The sequence below is a fragment of the Cicer arietinum genome, chromosome 3 (assembly GCF_000331145.2).
Source record: "Cicer arietinum cultivar CDC Frontier isolate Library 1 chromosome 3, Cicar.CDCFrontier_v2.0, whole genome shotgun sequence".
Taxonomy (NCBI): Eukaryota; Viridiplantae; Streptophyta; class Magnoliopsida; order Fabales; family Fabaceae; genus Cicer; species Cicer arietinum.
The window spans coordinates 75,367,143-75,390,606 of record NC_021162.2 but is presented as its reverse complement, the minus strand read 5'-3'; the positions used below and the strand labels follow the sequence as shown (position 1 = coordinate 75,390,606).

The 23,464-nt window shown below is 27.9% G+C and overlaps 3 protein-coding genes across 3 annotated transcripts; all 3 read left to right on the top strand.

Moving 5' to 3' along the window:
- Positions 1–943: 943 nt before the first annotated feature.
- LOC101506723 (uncharacterized) lies at positions 944–2,201 on the top strand. The gene has a single exon (XM_004494907.4). The coding sequence runs from the start codon at positions 967–969 to the stop codon at positions 1,942–1,944; it is 978 nt and encodes a 325-aa protein (XP_004494964.1). The 5' UTR covers positions 944–966; the 3' UTR covers positions 1,945–2,201.
- A 2,571-nt stretch (positions 2,202–4,772) lies between these two features.
- Positions 4,773–5,979, top strand: LOC101496513 (DNA damage-repair/toleration protein DRT102). Its single transcript, XM_004494624.4, has one exon. It carries the CDS (start codon positions 4,962–4,964, stop codon positions 5,871–5,873), a length of 912 nt encoding a protein of 303 aa, XP_004494681.1. The 5' UTR covers positions 4,773–4,961; the 3' UTR covers positions 5,874–5,979.
- An 11,556-nt stretch (positions 5,980–17,535) lies between these two features.
- Positions 17,536–22,845, top strand: LOC101495961 (probable serine/threonine-protein kinase WNK9). The gene is made up of 8 exons (XM_004494623.4): positions 17,536–17,838; positions 17,935–17,972; positions 18,147–18,374; positions 18,501–18,721; positions 19,118–19,275; positions 19,360–19,789; positions 19,892–20,842; positions 22,332–22,845. Exons 1-8 carry the CDS (start codon positions 17,764–17,766, stop codon positions 22,553–22,555), a joined length of 2,325 nt encoding a protein of 774 aa, XP_004494680.1. The 5' UTR covers positions 17,536–17,763; the 3' UTR covers positions 22,556–22,845.
- The last annotated feature ends 619 nt before the right edge of the window (positions 22,846–23,464 follow it).

The following is a 23,464-nucleotide window of genomic DNA, read 5'->3' as shown; positions in this document are numbered from 1 at the left end:
TTTGGCCATTGCAACAAAGATTGGAATCGGCTTCTCAGTATCATCCCATACCTTTTCGTTCCTATTGCGCCAAATACATATATAAAAGAACATAGTGAATTAAAAAACCAATCCATTTAGATTTGTCATACTCTATTTTGCATTAAATACTAATTAATTGATTAATAGTGTTAGGTGATGTTTTTAATAGACCGTGATGAATTGGACAATTATGTTAAATTCAATTAGAGATATTTTTTTTTTTAACTATTTAATTATTGTCTTATTAGACGGTTAATCTAACATTAAACATCTTAAACATGATTATATAGATAATTCATATTGTTCTCTCACCGACTCTCCCTCAAATCGTAAAAATACATCGCTATTGATTTATCTAGCTACTACGTAAATATACTACAAGCTATATATTTCAACACTCTTAAAATGACATCATGTTCAACTGATACAAGTTTGCCCACTTTTAAAATATATTATAATATTAATAATAATGTAATCTATGAAGAACACACTTTAAAAAATTAGTACTAAAAAATGTGGGCATATTGGCTTTTGTCTCATACAAAGAGTTTCTGGGTCGGAAGAAAAATATGTGGTTAAGCTCCTACTTTTAGAAAAAGGGCCAATTCGAATAAATAATTTAGAAAAAGGAAATGTTGATGCAAGATAACCACAGAGTCACATAGTGATTGTGATTTTTGATGACTTTGAGAAGAATTGTCAAAGGCTTAATTAAATCTATGATAAGCAAAATATGAACCAATAAAACCATAACATTTTTACACCAGATAATTGTAGCCGTAAGGATAGATGTAAACCGTGTGTTTTATAATCATTAAAATATACAAAGAAAAATTCATAAGATACGTTATTGTTAATTCCTTCGTTAACCTCTCCACATATTATTTAACTATAAATGGTTTGAGAAACAAAGTGGTATAACCGACACGTACAACAACAAAAAACATGATCCCACGTTGTTTCACCAAACCAAAACCAAAATCAAATATATCATCAAGCAACAACAATTGGTCTCAAGTTCCTCAACATGTGGTAACATGCATATACCAAACTCAATTATGCAAATCTAACACTTATATCACCCTTACTTGGTCTAGAACCCTTTCCTCTCACTCCCTAACAATCCACGCCCCAAATATTTTTCCCAACTCCATCACCATTTCTCTCAACCCATCAACTCTTTTTTTCTTCAAAACCAAACGAAACCTTCATAGATCAAAATCCATCTACAACCAATGTTCCCATAAAATCAAGTTCCATTGGAACTTCTCCAATGCAAAATTCGTCGAAAACTCGGCCGAACCATCTTCATACTACTACTTGGCAATCTCGTACAACAGAACTCTCCTATTTTATATAGGAGATATTTTGTTGAATTTGAAACGTAACAACCAAGAAATTAAGTGTGGTAATTCAATTAAAGTATCAAGGAGAGAGCACGTGTTTGGAAATAGTAGTTATGTGTCACGTGTGGTGTTGTTTGGTTCGAAACATGAAATAGAAATTGAATGTGTGGAAGGCGTGTTGAGAATGAAAGTGGATGGTGAAAGTGATTATGTTGTGAAAAGGATGGCATGGGGATTTAGAGGATATGAAAAGATAGTGTTAATTGAAGGAATTCAAGTGGAATTTTATTGGGATGTGTTGTTTAATTGGGCCTACAAAAACAATAACACAAAGAATAACAATAATGGACATAATAATAGTGTGTTTGTTTTTCAAGTAGGAGATCAAATTCAAGGAATTGTTTGGCCAGAAATGTTAGGAGTAGAAAAGAGGTTAATGAGGAAAAGTGTTTCTGATTCTAACCTAACATTGGAGTGGGTAGAGAAAAACAATTCGTCAATGGGGTCTTGTTGTGAGAGTGGGAGTAATGCTATTAGTGGTTTCTCTTTGTTGCCGTATGCTTGGACCAGATATTGAATATTTCATCCATAGATTTATGTGTTTTATTAATCTTATACTCATATATGTTTAAGAGGTTTAATTATTCATCAATTCTATCTAGCTATAATGGTTTGTAAAATGCAATATATTGCATAGTACAGTATAAGATTTCATTAGCATTTTAAAATATACATATATAGAACTTCCATTCATATACACAATTATTGGTGTGAATCTCATTCGTTGGATCACTACCAAGAAAATAAAAATTTAAATATAATTTTTATTTATATAAATAGATATATTTTTTATTTTAATTTATATAGTTATTTTTGTTTAGATACCATCTCTACATAATATTAATTTTTTAATTTTAGTTTCTATCGTCATTTCAACATTAAAAAAAATTATAAAGACTGAAATTAAAAATAATTATATTTTCAGAGATCAATATTATATTTAAATTTAAAATATTATATTATAAAAAGTATGTTATTTAATAATTATTAAAAGATCAATTATAATTTTAAGTTTTCATTTAACAATTAAATTAACAATTAATCTAATTATTTTATAATTTATTAATTAATTATTAATTTGAATTTTATTAAAATATTTTTTATTAAATTGAATGTGTCGTCACGGATTCCAACCCTCGATAGATGCACACAATGTTTTTTATTACAATTTTATGCGGCCGATTTTTGAAAGAAAAAAGTAATAACAAATAGACATTGAAGAGGATTATCACTTTGCCCACTAATTAACATCAAAAGAATAAACATCCCTTAAAAGCAACTATTCAATTGTTCGATTTCAATATTTTTCTTTTGATATTTTTTATTTTCCTCAAACAGAAGAAAAAAAATGAATCACCCTTATATCCTAAGACCTGTTTGTCATATTCCTTTCACATCTATATATTTTTTTTCTTTCAATTCCAGCAAATTAAAAACCCTCTCTAAGATACTTGTTCGTTTTTACTTCAGTTGTTTTCTTGATTTGTTGGTATAGAAATTTCTTTTTGTTGTTTTACCCCATCTTTCTTCTCCTATCAATTCCTATTGTGGAAGTGTTACTCTACTTTTTATATCCTTATATGATTTTGCTGATTCAATTCTCTTACCAAAAAATTTGCATAGGTTTATGAGTTTTTTCCCTTTGAAATATGCATGTGGTTTAATATCTTAACTATGCCACGAATGCTTCCGTTCCTGCTTGCCTTTTTTCTTACATGGTATTTTTTTAATAAAGTATTATTAACTATTTATAATTTGGAAGTTTATACATTAATTTGCATTTGTGTAAGTTTGTGGATTTATAATTGATTTGATGACTATGATTCATGTCAATATCTTTAAGATGTTAAAATTCTTAGAAGTTTGTAATACACTTTCATATTTGAATAAGAACTTGTCAATTTTCAGTTTAAAATTTTGGATTAAAATAAATGGTGATGTGCATATTATTGATAGTTAAAATGATCTTAATTTCCTTTATTTTTTCTGTGTTTTCTCTTCTTTTTTTTGTTGGTGGTGTGTTTTCAAGTTGCATATTTTTACTGTGTCTTTATATTTTTATTTTCTTAAATGCATTTGTCAATTTTTGTTTCTCTTGAATTTAGCAATCATTTATTTGATATTAGCGTCTGACAGTGTGTTTTGTACGTGTATTTTGGGAAAGACATAGATAGAATTGAGGGTTTCTCCCACCATTTAGAACATGTCAATTTGATCCCTCTACTTATGACTAGTTGACAATGTGTTTGCTGTATTGGTGTTTGATTCATTTAAACATATTGTTTATCAACAAGGCTACGATCTGGTTTTCCTCAGAACTTCTCTTGGAATCTATTTTCTTCTGTTAGTTAATTTGAGCTCTTGGAAACCTTGAACTCCCAAATAAATTTTGTTGTATTGAGGTCAAGTTAAAGAGTATATATGCATTCGGTGCTCCAAATTGCCTTGGCATCCACTGTGTTGCATTCTTAACAAAAGACTTTTGTTTCATGGAGTGTGATATCTTAGACATTAAGTGTGTTAGGTGTCTTAGCCAAACCTCAGGTAGGTGCTAAAACTTATGTTGTTTTATTTTGGACATTTTTGTAATAGAAACCAACACAATTGTTGGTTCTTTACTTTTCTAATAGAATAACTCAATAACCATTATTTATCCGGGGAAAAATGTATTTGACATTGGAAAAAAATTATGAAATTTTTGTGTCCAATAATTATAGATAGAATATCTTAATACTAGATATTAACTTGACAAATTTTATATTTCATACGATAAATGAGTTAACACACTAATTATTAAATTTGTCAAGTTAATCTCTGCTATTAAGATACTTCAGATATACTTATATATTTTAAAGACTGAATAGATCGACAAAACTCAAATACTTTAGAAATTATTTCTCATATTTATATAATTTATGGACTACCTTAGACATAAAGTAATAGTTTATTTTTAAAAATATTCGACTTTAATTCTATCTACTTTAAAAGTCGTACAAATTAATTTCAATAATGTTATTTGAGGTATTAATATCCGTATTTGTATTATGTTAATGTAAATCAACAATTTTTGTAATTCAATTAAAACATATTTAAGATTAAATATATTCATTTTTGTTAATTTAAGGACTCGTTTATCGTAAATTATAAATAAATAAAAAATTGAAATTTTATAATCTAAAAATTTGAAAAAAAATATATATTTATCTGTTATAATGTAAATATTTTTTAAATAGTTATAAAAAAAATTACTAAAAATAGCTTTTCATTTATAGAACTTTTTCTTAAATTTTCATATGTTTTTAAAAAATCTATGACAAGCTGATTGAAAATTTCAAAATGATAATTTGAATTTAATTTGTGTTGAGATGTTGATTAGTGAATAGAGTGAAGTTGGCACAGAGGCAGAGGCAGGTGTGGATGGATAAAGACAGTTAAATTGAATGAATGAACCTGGACATGCTCTTAACTTAACTTTTGAGTAAACACACATCAGTTTCATTCTCAATACTTCCACTCTACAAGCTCAACTCAATCATGGCACACTCCAACAAACCTTTCAAAATCATCGCCGCTGCCGATCACTTCGGCACACCTCTCAAAGATGCTTTGCTCTCCCATCTCCGTTCCCTCAACATCCAATTCGAAGATCTCGGAACCTCTTCTTACTATTCCGCCGGCGCTGATGTCGGTCGCCGAGTCTCTCAATCCCTCTCATCTTCCTCCTCTCCCGAACTCCGCGGCCTCGTCGCCTGCGGAACCGGCGCCGGCGTCTCCATATTCGCCAACAAATTCCCCGGCGTATTCGCCGCCACATGTCTTACCCCCTCCGACGCCGTTAACGCCAGATCCATCAACAACTCGAACGTCCTCGCTGTCTCCGGCAAATACACTTCGCTGGAAACAGCGATCGAAATTGTTGACACGTGGCTGAACACGCCGTTCAAGTCTCCATGTCCCGCAAACGACAACAAACCATGGCCAGAAGAGATCGAGAACTTCCTCGATCAATCTCTCGTTGAAATGCCGGAAATCGGAAAAAGTGAACCGGTTGACACGTGTGCGGTTTGCTGTTTAGTGAAGAACCGGGAACTGAACCCGATCGATTTAATTCCGGGCGGTTCGATGAAGATTGTTAGGGAGAGTCCGACGTCAGCGTTCGTGAGATTCAAAGCGGGGAGTGTTGAACCGGCGCATCACCATACGTTTGGGCATGATTTGGTTGTGATTGAAGGGAAGAAGAGCGTTTGGAATCTTACGAAGGAGGAGAGATACGATCTAACGGTTGGAGATTATTTGTTTACTCCTGCTGGTGATGTTCATAGAGTTAAGTATCACGTGGATACTGAGTTTTTCATCAAGTGGGATGGTCATTGGGATATGGTTTTTGATGAGGATTTTCACACTGCCAATATTGCAATTGATAAGGAATTAGGGTTAGCCAACTGATTTTATCACTCAATCTCTAAATTGTGAAATTGTCTTTCTTGTTTTCCATCTGTGTTGTTGGTTTTTTGTGGAATAATAAACTCCTCACCTGTCTTAGTTGTGTCAATGTGCAATCTTTGAGTTGGTATTATGAGAAAACATTCATACAAGATTATTTCAATAATTAAAACCTTCTTTGCTTAATTGGCTATAAATCATGATAGAGTGGAGTTTCGGGTGGTGGAAAATAATGGAGAGGAGAAGGGGTCGAGAAGGGTATTTTTTTTCATTTTAGAGTTAAATTAAGAGGTGGTAAAATGAACTAAGAAGGTGGCAATAACATTTAAGTCCAGAATGATTTAGCCTTTTAGACCCACCAAAAACAGATTTAGCGCTAGGCCCAGATAATAATTTAATTGCCATGGCCACGGACCATTTTCGGGAGAGACGAGAGATTGATCGAGAAAGGATTTTTTTCTGTGATCACAAATGTACATTTATTAAACTTAATTGTACATTTATTAAACATCTATAGATAAAAATAAAAATGTTTTGAAAATTGTATGTTTAATTTTTATAATATTAAAATTTATTTTTTAATTTAAAAAATTTATTTTTGTATTTTTGATAAGTGATTTTAGGACATTTGTTAGTTAGCCCTTTTCTTAAAAGAGTTGAAATTAGTTTGATCATAATTGCAATAATGACCACTCGTATTAGACTTCTAAATCTTATAAATAGCTTTTTTATGTTATCATTTCCCATTTAAAATTAAAATTTATTTCAAAGTTTTCTTTAGGCCTCAATTTTTGTTGTGCGTACATTGAATATACATGTCTGTTGTCATGATATTAGCTACAAAAAATTTAAACAGTTATTATGAACCTTATTTTTATATATGAATGTTAGTTAGTTTAGCTAATATATATGTTAAATAGATGGAAAGTGTAGTTGCCAAATATTGAACTTAAGATCTCCTATTTGAAACTTCTTTGAAGTCTTCAGTCAAACTACTAGATTACTTCTTCGGTGACTGTTAAAGACCTTAATTGTACTTTAGCTTAAAAGTCTCACAAATTTTTAGCAATCTTCATCATCAAAATCAAATTTATAGTTGAGTCCTTTTTTCGAGCAGGCAACTAGGATTTTATGGTGTTGAGTTCAATCCAAAAAACTAACCATATAATTATATCTTGATATGATTATATCTTATTATATAGATTAGAAGAAAAAAAACGTACTTCCTATTAGGTCGTCTTAACTGACATTAACATTCTATCTGGTTTTAAAAAAACAAACATTTTTATATACTCATTAAAAAAATTGTGTATTATATTTGTTTTATGTCATTCTTTTAATTTTATATGTCATTTATAAAAAAGAACTATAATACACAATTCGATTGTGTTACCCAAAAGATAATGTATCTTTCAAAATTATAAATATCAGTTGTATAATTGTACCTTTATAAATTAAATTGAAAATTATAATTGTGTCATATAATAAATGAAATAAATAGATATAAGTGTAACAAACAAATATTTGATGCAGTTTGTTAGCAAATACAAATAATGTGAATGTTTTTTAAAACTAAAAGAATATAGTGTCATTTAAGGTAATCTTATACGGAGGCGGAGCTAAAAAAAAATATAGGTCTGGTCTCTCTTCCTTAATCAAATCTCTCTTCCTCTCTTCTAGATCTAGACTTCATCTCTCTTCCCTCTTGCTTTCTGAACACGAACACATTCACGATTCCACCCTCTTGCCATCTTGCGCCCAGTGGCGGATCTTGTACAAGATATCGGGGGAGCCGGTGAGCGATAAATATTAACTAAAATATTATAATTTAAATTCTTAAAAATTATATAATTTTTGTTAGAGTTTCACACAATTCATAGATAATCGATAAGTTGAAAAAGTTAGAATTTCAATTCTTACAAGTTTAACAATTTTTAGTCACATAACTCACACAAGTTTTTAAAATTTCACACAATTTAATCAAATAAAATATATCTATTTGATACAGTTTGTTAGCAAATACAAATAATGTGAATGTTTTTTTAAAACTAAAGAAATATAGTGTCATTTAAGGTAATCTTATACAGAGGTACAGCTTGGTAGGGACCGGGGGTGGCCGAGAATAAAGATTTATAGGTTCAATTTCTCTTCCTTAAACAAATCTCTATTCCTCTCTTCCAGATCCAGACTTCATCTCTCTCTCCCTCTTACTTACGCGAACACGATTATTCACGATTCTACCCTTTTGCCGTCTTGCGCCGTTGATGCCTTGCCTCGCCTCGGTCGTTCATCGTCAAAACTCCAAAGGTTTGGAATTTATTGATTTGTTGATTTTCCTGATTTGCTGAACAAAGTGTTTGAACAAGATGTTTGTGCTGATTTGCTGATTTTTATTGCATACAAGGTGTTTGTGCTTTTGCTGATTTGCTAAATTGTTAGTTGTTTGTCTGTTTGGAATGATGGCTAAATTGCTAAATTGTTGATTTTAGAATGACTTGTTAAATTGTTGGCTGCACTTTTAGAATGATAGCTAAATTATTGATTTTAGAATGATTTGATAAATTGTTGGCTGCCTGTTTGAAATGATGGCTAAATTGTTAAACTGCTAAATTGCTGATTTTAAAATGATTTGCTAAATTGTTGGCTGCCTGTTTAGAATAATGGCTAGATTGTTAAATTGTTAAATTGTTGATTTTAGAATGATTTACTAAATTGTTGTTGCTTATTTTTATTGCTAAATTGGCTAATTTAAATTGTTGTTGCTCTGTTTATTGAACAAGATATATGACATATTTAGAATGATAGTCGTCTATTTGCTGATTTTGCTTCCTAAATTTATTTTCTAAATTGCTAATTTTGTTGATTTAGAATAAAGAAACATAAATAATGGTTGCATGTTTTAGAATGTAACTCTTTAAATTTAGCTGCAAATATCAATTATGAGTCTATCATTGATGATTTCAAATTAATTAAATAGGGTAGAACATTACTTTAAGGTATTCTTAAGTCATTGAGTTAAATTATGTGATACTTCACTTTGTGCTTATTACAACTTAATTTTTTACTATATAATATCATTTGCATATTTTATGTCGGTCACCCCAAACTTTTTAGTAAAACTCCGCCATTTATTTTATAAGAGGTAAATGCAATTTCTGTTATAAATTATGAAACTTATTTACTTCTTGAAACAACTCGACAATTGTTGATAGTCTTTTGAAATGCGTTTAAACAAAAGAACCAGAAAGTATTGCTTTGGGTTGCTCCTCGATTTATCCTTGTTTTTTCTTTTTTCCTTATGAAATCTCTTTAGTTCTAGAAGAGTTAGTGGATGCTGATCCATTTACATAGTTTATTACTCTCGTCACCTCAGCTGCCATTTTCTTTGAAAAGCTTTAATTTTCAATTATTCAATCTGATAATTTGACTGACCAATTAATAATAAAATTAAAATATCTAAAATTAAAGTACGAGTTACAATGTTGTTCGAGAGAGCTTATTTGAATTCTTTTTTCAAAAACTGTTTTTATATTTTATATAAAAATATTAAAATTTGAAAAACTTGAAACTATTGTAGAATCAATTAATATAATAGAAAAAAGATTACATTTTTAAAAGAAAAAAGCTTTCATGGTATATAACTTGTAGAGTAAAACGTTCAAGTAGAAATATAACAACAACAAAAAATTGGCAGACAATGTTAAATACTCGATTGACATTTTGAAAAATACAAAAATAGAAAAAAATAATTTAATAAATATTATATTATTGAATTTTGTATTAGATAAGTTGGAAATGAGATAAGAAAAGAGATAGAGACAAGAATATTGTTGAAGTAGTGTATGAAAAATACATGTGTATATATATCACTGTTGGAAATATAATTACTTTACAAGATAGTTAGATAATAGATTAATATTGATTTATCTTACAATATTTATAAGAGTTTAATTATTATGTATTGATAATGTTAAAGACCTTTAATAATTTAACAGTTATGATTAGTTGACAGTATAAATTTTTTTTATACTTTCAATATATATAAATTAAATCTTATTTATAATATACATCATTCTATAAAAATAAAAATAAAAAATTAACAATTGCACTTCATCTCTGTATTATTTGATAAATTATATTAGTCTAGTGGTATGAATATTGAGACATTGAAGGAGTATTTATGATGCTAAGAATTCCAATTCGAATATACACAGGTCACGTGTAAAATTGTTTTCAAATTTTGATGATTTTTTTTTGCAAATAAATCAAGAAATGAATTTTGTTCCTCAATCTAGATTTATCAAAGAAGAGTATTAATAACACATTTAATACATATTTTTTTAATATATTTTATTTGATTGGTTAATTTATATAGGTTTAAAAAAAACATTCTCATGTAAATTTTTGAGTAATGTATTTTAACTTAATAAAAAATAATGTATTATAAAATATAGGCTAAATTACATCTGTGGTCCTTTAACTTAATTTCAGGTAACGTTTTAGTCCTTTATCTTTTTTTTTCCGACTTGGTCCTTTATTTTAATTTTAAGTGACAATTTGATATTTTATATTTTAAAATTTCAACAATTATATCTTTTTTTATACAAAAATTCAAAAAAAAATTCAATTAAAACTCATAAAATTAATTATATTCTTCAATATAATACAAATTTCATCAAATTCGTAACGCAAATCTTCAAATAAACTCATATTTTCATACTTTATTTGATATTTTTAGGAATAAAGGACTAAATCGGAAAAAAAAATATAAAGGATTAAAACGTTACCTGAAATTAAGTTAAGGGACCACATATGTAATTTAGCCTAAAATATATTAAAAAAATATGTTATTATTATTTTTCAATAAATACAACTTCAAATAATATTAAGTCAAGACTATAGAATTTAAGTAAATCATAAGTAAAAATAAAGTACGGATAAATTGGTAGAACTTAAATAAATCATAAGTAAAAACAAAGTACGGATAAATTGCAATTAATCGTGGTCTATCATTGGTCGCTAACATTCTCAATTCCCATGTTTAGTGATCTATTGTGTTGTACTTGCACGCATTACTTGTGTTTATCTTTTTCTTTTTTCAATTTATTTAATTAAAGTTGTATAAGAAATATGCAGATCGCTGGGTCCATATTATTTTTCTTTCCACTGGAAGCTTCTTTTCGTATTCAACAAACCAAATTAATTAGAAACAAAGAAAATTTCCATGGAGTTGGAACAAATTAATTAATTAGTAAATAATTTTATTCGATCGCAGCCATGATTAAAGGTAGTAGTTCCGTTGAAGGCTTATAAGAAAGAGAAAGAGAAAGAGAAAGAGAAAGAGAAAGAGAGTAGGGTGGGTTTCAACGTGGAACAAGCCACTACGTAAGTCAAAAAGATATATAGCCATCCTTATCTTGCTAAATCATAATTGGGCCAATTATTTAAAAAGCTCACCAACACTTTTTGACAAGTAATTTAAAAGAAGTGATACAAATCTCCAAGCACCGAATAAATTACTGCCAAATTAAACAAAATATTAAATACTACTATATTAAAAATAACAACTAATCAAGTATCGGTTGGTTCTATGTTAATATTTTTATTTTTATTGAAAATTTATATCATATAAAATATATATGTAAAATTTTACATAAATTTAAAATTATTTTAATGTATCATTAAGATATATTAAAATTATGAATATTTTTTAAATATAACTAATTTTTATAGATTTTAATGACATCAAATAATTTTATATTCATGTAAAACTTTACATGAATAATATATATATAATATAAATTTTTAATTCAATAAAAATGTATTTTAAAAATAAAAAAGAATATAATTAACGGAGATCGAGAGAAATTTAGATTACGACGACTCAAATTTCATTTTCTACTACTTACTCAAATAGTCAAATTTAATTTATTTTCTCAAAAATCACAATCCTCCTATTTTTAAGAGAAAATCATTGTGATAATATGGAGTTTTAAATGAGGTAAGTAAATTATAATAAACTATTGATTCGGTCGTGATTTGTATTCGAGATATATTTCTATTAAAACATTTTTTACTTTGAACGACACTTAATTGAATACTCTATAAAATAATTATAATTAACTCTTTAAAAATTGTTGTTTATTTCCATTTTTTGTCACAATTTTTTAGTGATGACCAAGTTTTTTCTAAATTAATAATTAAATTTCATAAAATAAAAATTATTATTAATCGTAGATTAAGTTTCACTTTTAGAAAAATTTAAATTGATTTTAAAGATTTAAAATTGATTTAGACATATTTTTAATTTTAAGAGTATAATTGATTTTATTCTAGAAATTGATTCTAATTCAAACATGAGATTTAAAGTTTTTCTGATAAAAATTATACAACTTACTTTTACATAAATATATCTATATATAATTTTTTTTAAATTCAACTTATTATTAACCAAAATTAATTTTTTATAACAATGAATTCAAAATCCATTTTTGTAATTGTAAATGGAAATAAAATGGTTGACATCATGACATAAGAGTATAATATATATATATTTTTAGAAGGATGTTAATAAGTGTAATGTTGGCCCATGCTCGAACATAGTAAAAAAATATGGTAGGAAAAAATATAAAAATAAAACCGAAATCGAGTTGTATGCGCCTACCCTATAATTAATAATTTAGAAGAATGGTCCCCAATGGCATTGACAATTGGACACAGTTAAGCATTAACCAAACTTCAAATTGTGACTCTGCTTTTTTGATTTGTTAGAAAACAAGACGTACGTACATCGTGCACGAAGCAGACAATGTTTTTAATGCATGCTTTCTCATTGTGGTTCATCATCTACATGACATGATGTGTCCGCCCCATAAAGTTCTTCATTTTATAGATAAACATGCACATGCACATGCATATGCACATGCATGTGGGATCATTTATTCTATGTTTCTCTGCTTCTGATTTGTAAAGCTTATATATATCGCGTACACTTTTCCGTAGTTTATTTTTCATCGCCTTTTTCTTTAAACTTCTGTTTTTTTTTTAAAGCAATAGGATCTTCAACTTTATATATAATCTAATTAATCATACTATGACGTAGATTTGCACGAATTCATTGACCAAAGCTTTGCTTATATCATCGTCAAAATCAAATTATATTTATAAATAAAATTGTTGATATATTTGATTTAAAGAAACACTTTTATTTATAAATATAGATAGAAGGAGCATGTATGATACAAAAACTTTAAAAAATGAAAAACAAAAATTGCAGTTTTTTTGGGTGACAAAATAAGTTTTTATCTCTTTATTTTGTTTTAAAAATTTAAATCTAATTCATCCATTAAATTATTTATCGTTATTGATTGATTCCTCAATTTCTTAATAAAGAAAAATAATTTTTTGAAAGAAATTATAAAAGCAAATTCTATTAAACAAACTACTTAAAAGCATAAGAATTTGTACCAAATAAAAACATAAGAAATTCATTATGTAAATTCAACTTGTATAATAGTTCTTTAAATATATTTAATATATTCAAACGTGAGTTCAAATCCAAAAAAATCATCTCTTCACAATTAATATGTGTGAATTTAAAAATAATTATTTAAAATAAAATAAAATAAAACAAAACAAAACAATAGAAATGCTATGATTATATGGTGCTATCAACTTGGTTCCTCAATTATTATTATTATGCACATAATAATATTGGTAAGGTTTGGATGAGAGACGCATACATACCCATTTGTATGTGGACGTGTGCTGTAATCGACAATAAATGCACCCTAACATCCAAACACGACACATGCTCAATTTACATTTGAGAAAGGTTGTTTACTAGTAAATATATTCCAAGAATACAATATATTGTTGGTATTCTTTTTTTTTTTTCTTCTTTCTTATAACTTATAAGATACAAAAATATTATCGAAAGTAATTTATATAAATATGAAATCTCAAACATAAATTTAAAATATAATATTTAATTTAATATTATTGATATTTCTCAATTGAATTTATATTTTATAATAAAATATACTACATAATATAAATAAACAACAATCTAAATTTTGTTAGTACGTAATCGAAATAAATTAAAATATAGTCCATAAAATAGATGTTTATATTAAGCTAACATTTGGATGCACTACTTAAGTAAACAATACACTTAAAGAAAAATTTATGACTTATCAATTAGTTAAAATACAATTCTTCGTTTCGCCAATAAGGGAAGAATGAGTTATTTCTGTTAGTGTTGTTTCTTTGTCTAGTGTTGCAATAAAAGTTGAAATAACTATTTTTTTAATTAATTTAATATCTTTTTATTTATTTAAAATAAATAAATAAATAAAATGTTTACTTTAGATATTAATTATTTTAAAATTTTAATTATTTATAAATATTTTAAATTATAATAAATAAATTATTTATTAATTTGATGTATATTTTTTATTTAGTTAGTTTATTAATTTTAATTTAAAATATAATTTCTTTAAATTACTTTAAATTTTTAAATTGTATATTCATAAGTTACTTAAATAAACCGTAAATTCATAGTTTTTAAAGTAACATAAACCGTAATTTCATAAGTTACTTAAATTTTATCTAAAAAAATATAAAGTCCTTATTAAACAAGTCTTATAATCCCTAAATTTGGTTTGTATTTGGTGGATGAGGCGTGAGTATTTATTGTAATCAGTCTTGCACTACTGGTGTTGAGCGTGTTTTATTAATGAAATATTTTGCCGTTTCAGAAAAACAAAAATCTTCATATTTCAGCAAAAAAAAAATAATATTTTAGGAATGAATTTCGTAAAATTGTAAGTGAAATAATTGCACTTTAATTATAATTTAATGTATTAACTAAAAATATATATATAGAGGACAAATATTGTCATGATGTACATGATGACAAGTTTTTGCTTGGAATCTATGTGATATACATACAAAATAGTAGTTATAATATTGTAGTAGGCAACAAATGTATCGACAACATAATTCATTTCGGAATTGAAGTAGCATGATTTTTTAGGAGTCTTAAATTAATAAATTATAATTTATTAACCATAAGTAAGATAAATGTTGTTGCTGATGTATAAAAGAATTTTTTCAAATGTAAGTTTAATGTATATAAAATAGTGATTGTAATATTTAATATACAATAATTTTATTTATTTTTACTTAATTAATATTGTAGTTTTAGTCTTTTATTATTATCAATTTACAAATTGATCACCTTATTTTTAAAATCGATAATTTTAGTTTCTGTAGTATATTTTTGAATTAAAAAAAAATAGTTTGATATATTTTAAATAACATGACGTACAATTGTATGATATGTAACTATTTAGATGTATTAATTATTCATATTTCATTAATTAAATTAAAATTATGAAAAATTTCATAAGTTGAAAGATAAGTTTTTATAGTATTTTATGTTAATTTTATGAGTGTTAATAATTTTGTATCATCGTATCATATGTACGTTATCATTTTTTAGTTAAAACATCAATGAGAGATCAAAATTATCGATTTTTAAAATAGATTGACCAAATTCGTAAATCAATACAAATATGAGAACATAAACTGCAGTTAATTTTTTTTTTTGTCTGTTACTTTCTAGCAAAATATAGTTAGAATTGTAGACGATAATCATAATTTTGTCTTAACTAAAATCAAATGGTTTTATTTTACGTGCTTAGTTATGGTAGATTAAACTTTTGAATTTTCTCGTGTTTTACAATAGATTCAAGGGTTTCGGATTGAATCAGTTGACTTCAAGTAGAACTCTAAACGTGAAGTTGATAAATTTCGTCAAACTCAAGTGGATATTTTAGAGCTTGGTGATATTATGTTTAATTGCCGTTCTATTTTCTATTTCGTCTTTTAAAACTAATTATAAAGATTATTGAAAAACAAATCAATGAAGTAGTTCATACTATTTAACTATATACCTAGTCACACATCTTTATTGACATTCTTTTTTAATTGAAGACATGATTACAATATTGTCTTAACCCTAAGTCCTTGAATATCTCAAAAAAACCTATTCGCTGCCTCTGCAATTTTTCATGTCCTTTCTTTTGATTGGTTCTTATTTTTCACCAAAGGTAGGTGATTTAGGATTAATTTTTGTCCAAAATTATTCTTCTAAATTATTATTATTATTATTATTATTATTATTATTATTATTATTATTATTTATTTAAATAAATTATTTTCACACAAATTTAGTTTTTTGTGTGGTTTCATCGTCTTTGTGCAGCGTTGTATTTGTTGGTCGTCTTGATGTGGCGTTTTGATTTTCCGTCTTGTTGGGTCGTTCAATCTATGATTTTAGTATCGTCAATGTTATAGTTGTGGAGGCATTGGAATTTTCGACACTTCAATTTTATTATATTTATGCTTTGTCACATTTGTAGATCTTTTATCATTTTATGTTATTAACTTGAATGTTGTGGTTTTGTTCGGATATCCACTTATTTATTTATTTTAGAAACTTTGAATTGTAATATTGTTGATCGATATGATTTTCTATTATTTTGAATAAACGAATATCAATTTTATTAATAATTTTTTTATTTATTATTAATGCAATTCTATAAGCAACTTCGTAACAAATAAACTTGATTTTAAAATGTTTTTTTTAATGAAAGTGCAATGAAAAAAAAATTATTTTTCAATATTTTTTATATAACCATAATCAAATAATAAAAAACATTCAAAGCAGCATAAATATAAAATTGTTTAAATCTAAAAATGACAAATTAGAGAACAAATTCAATATATTTTGAATGTTAATGACTAAATCATTGACTTAATCTGCAATGATCGAAATTGATACGTGAATTTAAATAAAACAAATAGTACAATAAAATTAAAAAGTAGACAATTTTGTTCAAAGACGATGAAACAAAATAACACTATTGGCGAAATCACATAAAAATACAAAATAAATATACGTAAAAATCACTCGTCAAAATAAAATGAATAAACAATAAGTGATTTCCATTAAAAATTAACTCTAAAAACGAGGAAGGGATAGAAAAATAAAGACAAAATAGAAAGATAAATCCCTAATTTTGTGTAGATAAATCATTTATCTTAAGTATTTTATTCTTATATTTTCTCATTTATATCATTTATCTTTGAAACATTTCACGAAATTATTTTTTAATTTTTGAAACATTTATAAATTAATTATTTATATTTTTTTATCTCGTTTAAGTTAATTATGTTTAATATATGTATTGAACTATTCTTTAAAAATAGCGACATTTTTAATGACCTGTTGACATTTTAAATTAAAATTTTATAAATATATATTAAAAGATAAACAATTTAAATGAAAAAAAAACAAATAATAAAAAATAAATAATGACCTAATAATTGTTTTTCAAAATAAATAATAAGTTAATAAACATTTTAAAAAATAAATAATAATTTATTTAAACATTTTAAAAGATTAATGTTAAAAATAAAAATAAAAAAGATAAAAAAAAATATTATAAATAAATAAGATAAAAGAGTTTTTGACGAATAAATAAGTTATAAGATATTTAATGTAATTTCGCTGTTTTTTTATTTATTGAAAGTCTATCTACCAAACAAAAAATATTTTAGTATTCATATGATACCTTTCTATCCCCCTCTCATGTTCTGGCTGTCGTCAATAATTTCATATTTTTATTTTATTTTATTATTACACTTTTATATCTCTCTGAAAGGTTGCAGTTCAATATAAATACTTTATTTTATTTATCTAAATACACGACGGAGAAACAGATAATTTCGTCAAATATTTGTTCTTCTTGTTCTTCATCATCAATTCATCTCTCTCTTTGAATATATTCATTCGTGCAAAAAAGGAAGGAGCTTGAAACAGAAGATGAATGATGTAACACAGCTTGAAACAGATTACTCTGACTTTGTTGAACTTGATCCAACCGGTAGATATGGCAGAGTCAGTATTCATACTAATCAATTTCACCCTTTTTCTTTTTCCTTTTTATTATTTTCCTCACTCAGTTTTATGATGTTTTTTTTGTTTTTGTTTCAGTACAATGAAATTCTCGGCAAAGGAGCTTCTAAGATAGTGTATGAATACAAACCCATTTTTCTCCTTCACTTTCTCATATACCCATTTCTTATTTTTCTTAAAATTTAGATTTTTTTTTTTTGGGTTTCTTTTAGTTGATTATTGTTTTTCTGGGTTTGTTGAAAGGGACATTTGTTGATTTTGATTTTGATTTTTTGTTTGAATTGATGCAGATATAGAGCATTTGATGAGTATGAAGGGATTGAAGTTGCTTGGAATCAAGTCAAACTTTATGATTTCCTACAAAGTCCTGAAGATCTAGAAAGGCTTTACTGTGAAATTCATCTCCTCAAGACTTTGAAGCATAGAAATATTATGAAATTTTACACTTCTTGGGTTGATACTGCAAATCGAAACATCAATTTTGTTACTGAATTGTTTACTTCTGGTACTCTTAGACAGTGAGTTTCTCTTGAATTAATTCAATATTTTTATATATCAATAATTCTTTTTGATAAGATTCATTATCTTTTTTGTGCTTTTGAGAGATCTTGTGTTAAACTTTCTTTCATTTAATGACAATATAGGTATAGGCTAAAGCATAAGAGAGTTAACATCAGAGCAGTGAAGCATTGGTGTAGACAGATCCTAGAAGGACTTCTATATCTTCATAGCCATGATCCACCTGTGATCCATAGAGATCTCAAATGTGATAATATTTTCATTAATGGAAATCAAGGGGAAGTGAAAATTGGGGATCTTGGCTTGGCAGCAATCCTCCGGAAATCGCATGCTGCTCATTGTGTAGGTATGTTTCTTTCATGTCAGTATGTATAATATAATAAGGTTGTCTCTGAGGTGTCTGCTCAGTGGTAAGAGTCTGGCTTTGTAACCTCACATGGGAGAAAGTTCAAATCCATTCGGGATAGTTGTAACATGACCATCAATACCACTTTAATGAATAATGATTTTCCCTTCTCTAAATTTTTAGAATATAATAAGGTTTCAAGATAAAATCCGCCTTACTTCAACACCGATCACAATTAGATGACTTAGTTAATGGCCTGATGATGCCTTCTATTGAAATGATTTGGTCGTAACATGTGGTTGATGTTTATAAGATAGTTAAAGTTAGAGGATTGATTTGAACTAGGATCAGTAGTTCTAGTCGGATTTTTATATGTTCTATGTTTTATTTCCGCAGGAACGCCCGAATTCATGGCACCAGAAGTATATGAAGAGGAATATAATGAATTAGTTGACATATATTCCTTTGGTATGTGTGTATTAGAAATGGTCACATTTGAGTATCCTTATAGCGAATGCAGCCATCCAGCACAAATCTACAAGAAAGTTTCTTCTGTAAGATTGGTTTCTTTCTCATTTCCTTTTAAAGTTTTGTTTCTGGAGCGGCAATATATCATCATTGACATTTTACATCTCCAGGGTAAAAAACCGGATGCTTTGTATAAAGTAAAGGAACCAGAAGTGCGAGAATTTGTTGATAAATGCCTGGCAACAGCGTCTCTAAGGCTCTCTGCAAGGGAGCTTCTGGACGATCCTTTTCTTCGAATCGATGATTATGAATATGATTTGGGACCGACAGATGTTGGAGAGTTCGATGACTTGAGTCCTCTCTTTAGTCAGTCATTCTTTGCCCTCGATCGCAGCTATAGTAACATAAGTACTGAATACTCAAATGGTTTTGGGTGTGAAGTAGATTGGTATTCTCTTCCAGCTGAGGTTGAACATAGTGGAATTGAACTTTTTGAGTCCCATGACGATGAACACTCCAAAGATGTCGACATAAGCATCAAAGGCAAGAGGAAAGACGACGGTGGCATCTTTTTGAGACTAAGAATTGCAGACAAAGAAGGTTGGAATGACAACAGTTTAATCATATTACTATTTTATTCTCGTGATTTGTATATGTTAGGATGGAATTTGAGCTTGACAATTTGACTAATTCTTTTCGCAGGTCATATCCGAAACATTTATTTCCCGTTTGACATAGAGATGGACACAGCACTAAGCGTAGCAACTGAAATGGTTGCGGAACTCGACATTACCGATCAGGATGTTACTAGAATAGCTGGTATGATAGATGGCGAAATTGCTTCTTTGGTACCTGAATGGAGGCCAGGACCATTAATTGAAGAAACCGCTCACTCTGAAAATCAAAGATTCTGTTGTAATTGTGTGTCAAAACATACTTCTGGTGGAATAGTTATGGATTTTCTTTCACATAATCAAGGTAGAAAAAACCTGCAGCTTCTTGAATGCATCGGGCACGGATGTGCTTCAATGCACGGCCGGTTCGAGGAGGTTTCGTTCGAATCTGAGGAATATGACAACCATGTTAGAGAGGATGCACCTAACAACATGTCAAACCAATCAGACTTCTTGTTGCAGTATCAGGAATCGTGGAATCATCACGAAAGCCGCGAACTGAGTCCGGTTGAGTCCACTCAAAGCCATTCTGACGAACAATATGAACTACTATTAGATAAATCATCGTTGGCTGAAGAAAAAGGAGAGGGTGCATGGGAAAACAATTTTGCACTCAATGCAGGAAACTCAGAAAACTTATCAGTGAACGATTATTTCTCTACTACCGGTTCGCTATATAGTGACGTTGAGAATGATTATGAGAAAGAGATTCAACATGAGCTGAGATGGCTGAAGGCAAAATATCAAATGGAGTTAATGGAACTTAGGGATAAACAGTTGTGTCTAGCAGCTAAATCTCCAAATACTAGTGACAGAGAGCACGAAACACCGCCTGAAATGGTGAATGGGGTCGATAACGAGATTCACTCGAAACCCATTGGTAATTACAGAAATTATGATTCTCAAGAGCACAAGAGCCACCCGAATTTGGACACCCGAAGGGACCAAAGTTGCGCGGTGAAGTGTTCCGATGAAGAAGGTATGGTTACTGCAAAGAGTTTTTACATTAGGTTGTTACTTCCAGACACACTACATAGGACAGTTTCACTCCCTGTTGATGCTGTGGATGTATAATAATAATAATAATAATAATAATAATAATAATAATAATTATAATAATAATAATAATAATAATTTAATATATATATACAATACAATTTGGTGCACTCATTGAATTCTTTTGTAGACTATGTATATAGATACCACCCTTATATCTGAATTCATCATGCACATTAATATTGTTAATATTATGTTGAAAGTGAAGATCAAATATGTAACCTCTTTATCACTATACTTCCTAATTCTGCTACCCTAGTCACCAAACCAATTTTATATCTCCTTTTTTTTTTCTTCTAGGAATTTTAATTTCCCTCCAAGGAAACCAAATCATTTTCCTAAAAAAGTACTAAATGAAATTATGAATACAGGCAGGGTACAGTTTATATTTAGAAAACTTAGATTTTTTTTGGTGGGGTGTTGAAGATCTTGAATGTGTCTTGCATGACGGAGCAAGTGTATGCAAATTTGGCAAAGTGTTTCCCAAAATAATTTGGAAGAAGAAAACGTGTCGTGTGTCAAATGTTAAGTTGCATTGAATGATGTATGTTTGTTACCAAAAATTCAATTGGAAGTATGCAATAATAATAATTGTGGTGCCAACTGGGTCAAGTTGATGCACATATGAAGATTCAACCTTGGGTGTTTGTCCCTTTATTTTAGTCAATTATCTTTGACTATTGTTCCAAAAGAACATGCATTTTCAAGTGCTATGGTGCAACATGGAGTTTGTTACCAATATTGGAGGAGTCTAATCAAATTAGTGAGACATGAAGTTTAGTGTCTTTGGATGAGAAATTTTTGAGTGAATGTAATTTTCAAAATGCAAATTATTTTGTTCTGATAAAAAATTTAGAGAATTTTTAAAATAAAGTAATTTTATAAGGTATTTTGTCAAAACTATATTTAAAGAATTTTAATAATTTTTTTAAATTTACAATTTTTATGTTATATGTTTCAGATTTTGCACACTAGTCCCTATATTTTTTTTTTATTTTCTGCAATTTGGTCCCTAAAAATTTGTAAAATAATCCTTTAACTTTTTCAAAATTTCAATTTGACCTAAATTTTAATTTATAAAAACAACTCAATTTTTAAAGAACAATTCATTTATCCAAACAATTTTTTCGTCCAAACACAGTAAGAGAATTTTCTCAATAAACCATTTATTCTAGTCTTGCCAATTAGCAAAGCTCACTTGGTTTTCCTCACAACTTAGCATCCATGATCCCCAAACCATTGACCTTATAACCAATGATTTCTTCATTGTATAGACTATGAAGAATCTATTGGTGGAAATCTATTATTTTGTATTCTGATGTGGAAAATATGGGAACTTGCAACCAAGTTATGTTTTAAAAAAAGTCATTTGATCTTATAAATATTCTCAAGAAGCAACATTCTTTTTGCAGAAATTTCATCAAGAAACATCTCACAGGGCTGTTCCAAGCAGCAATGCAACCACAAATACTGTGCAGAACATGAATGCCAGAGATTTTGCTGTTTTCGTCCATGCTGGTTGTTTTCATGCAGAACTGACATGGTAGGGACTCGTCGCGTACGACGACAACTCCGGCGTTGTTTCCGTGTAATTGTGCCAAAAAGAAAAAATTGCAGCAGACCCATTGTTGGCTGAAGTACTTGGAGTTCGGTGGAACCTCCAAATGGTTGTAGGTCTGTGAATATGAATCTGAACAGAATATCTTTATTTTTTGATGTTACTACTGTTAATTGTCTCAATTTCAATCTGTATGCTGATCTCATCCTTAATTGTAAGATGCTAATGAACCAATTAGAATTGGTTAATGTAAACCATGTTAATAGGCAATTGAATGTTGTGGCTCATGAGCTTGTTGGGTTGTCTCAAAGTGTTGACACAAAAACTTGAGGGGCATGTCATATACCAAACATCTGCTACATTCTGTACTGGTTTTATTTTACCATATTAATAAAAGTATTCTCACTTCAAAATAAAATAAATGTTGTGAACATACTTTTATATTGACTTAAATAGTTTTTTATGCATCAAAATAAGTATACATTTTTTAAATTATGGTGGAAAAAAAAGACTAAATTGATTTAGATTTTTCAATCTAACGGATTAATTGCTATTTCACATAAATTGATAGGCTAAATCAATAGAATGTTATAATTTTAAGGATTAAAATACTCAGTTTTTTTAGTTTAGCTGTCAGCGTGTGATATTTTGCTTATGTGTCCAATCACATTTCATTACATAAATTTTTATAGAAAGTTTTTAGAAACTGATATATCAAAGTATATAATTTTAAATTAAATCCTTTATGTTTTTTTTTAGATTCTTTTATGATGTGGTATTTTTCTGATAATTTTCAGTGTATTGATATGTTTTTATTCTTCAGAACTCTTATTTGATTGTATTTTCTTACCTATTCAATGCATTATTATAGTATATATTTGTTAAAGTTAGTGTTTACACTTTACAGGTAGAAAAGTCGTAGATTTTTAATGAGTATGAGAAAGTGGCTAAAGAATCGTTGATAAATGACAACGGAACCAATCAAAT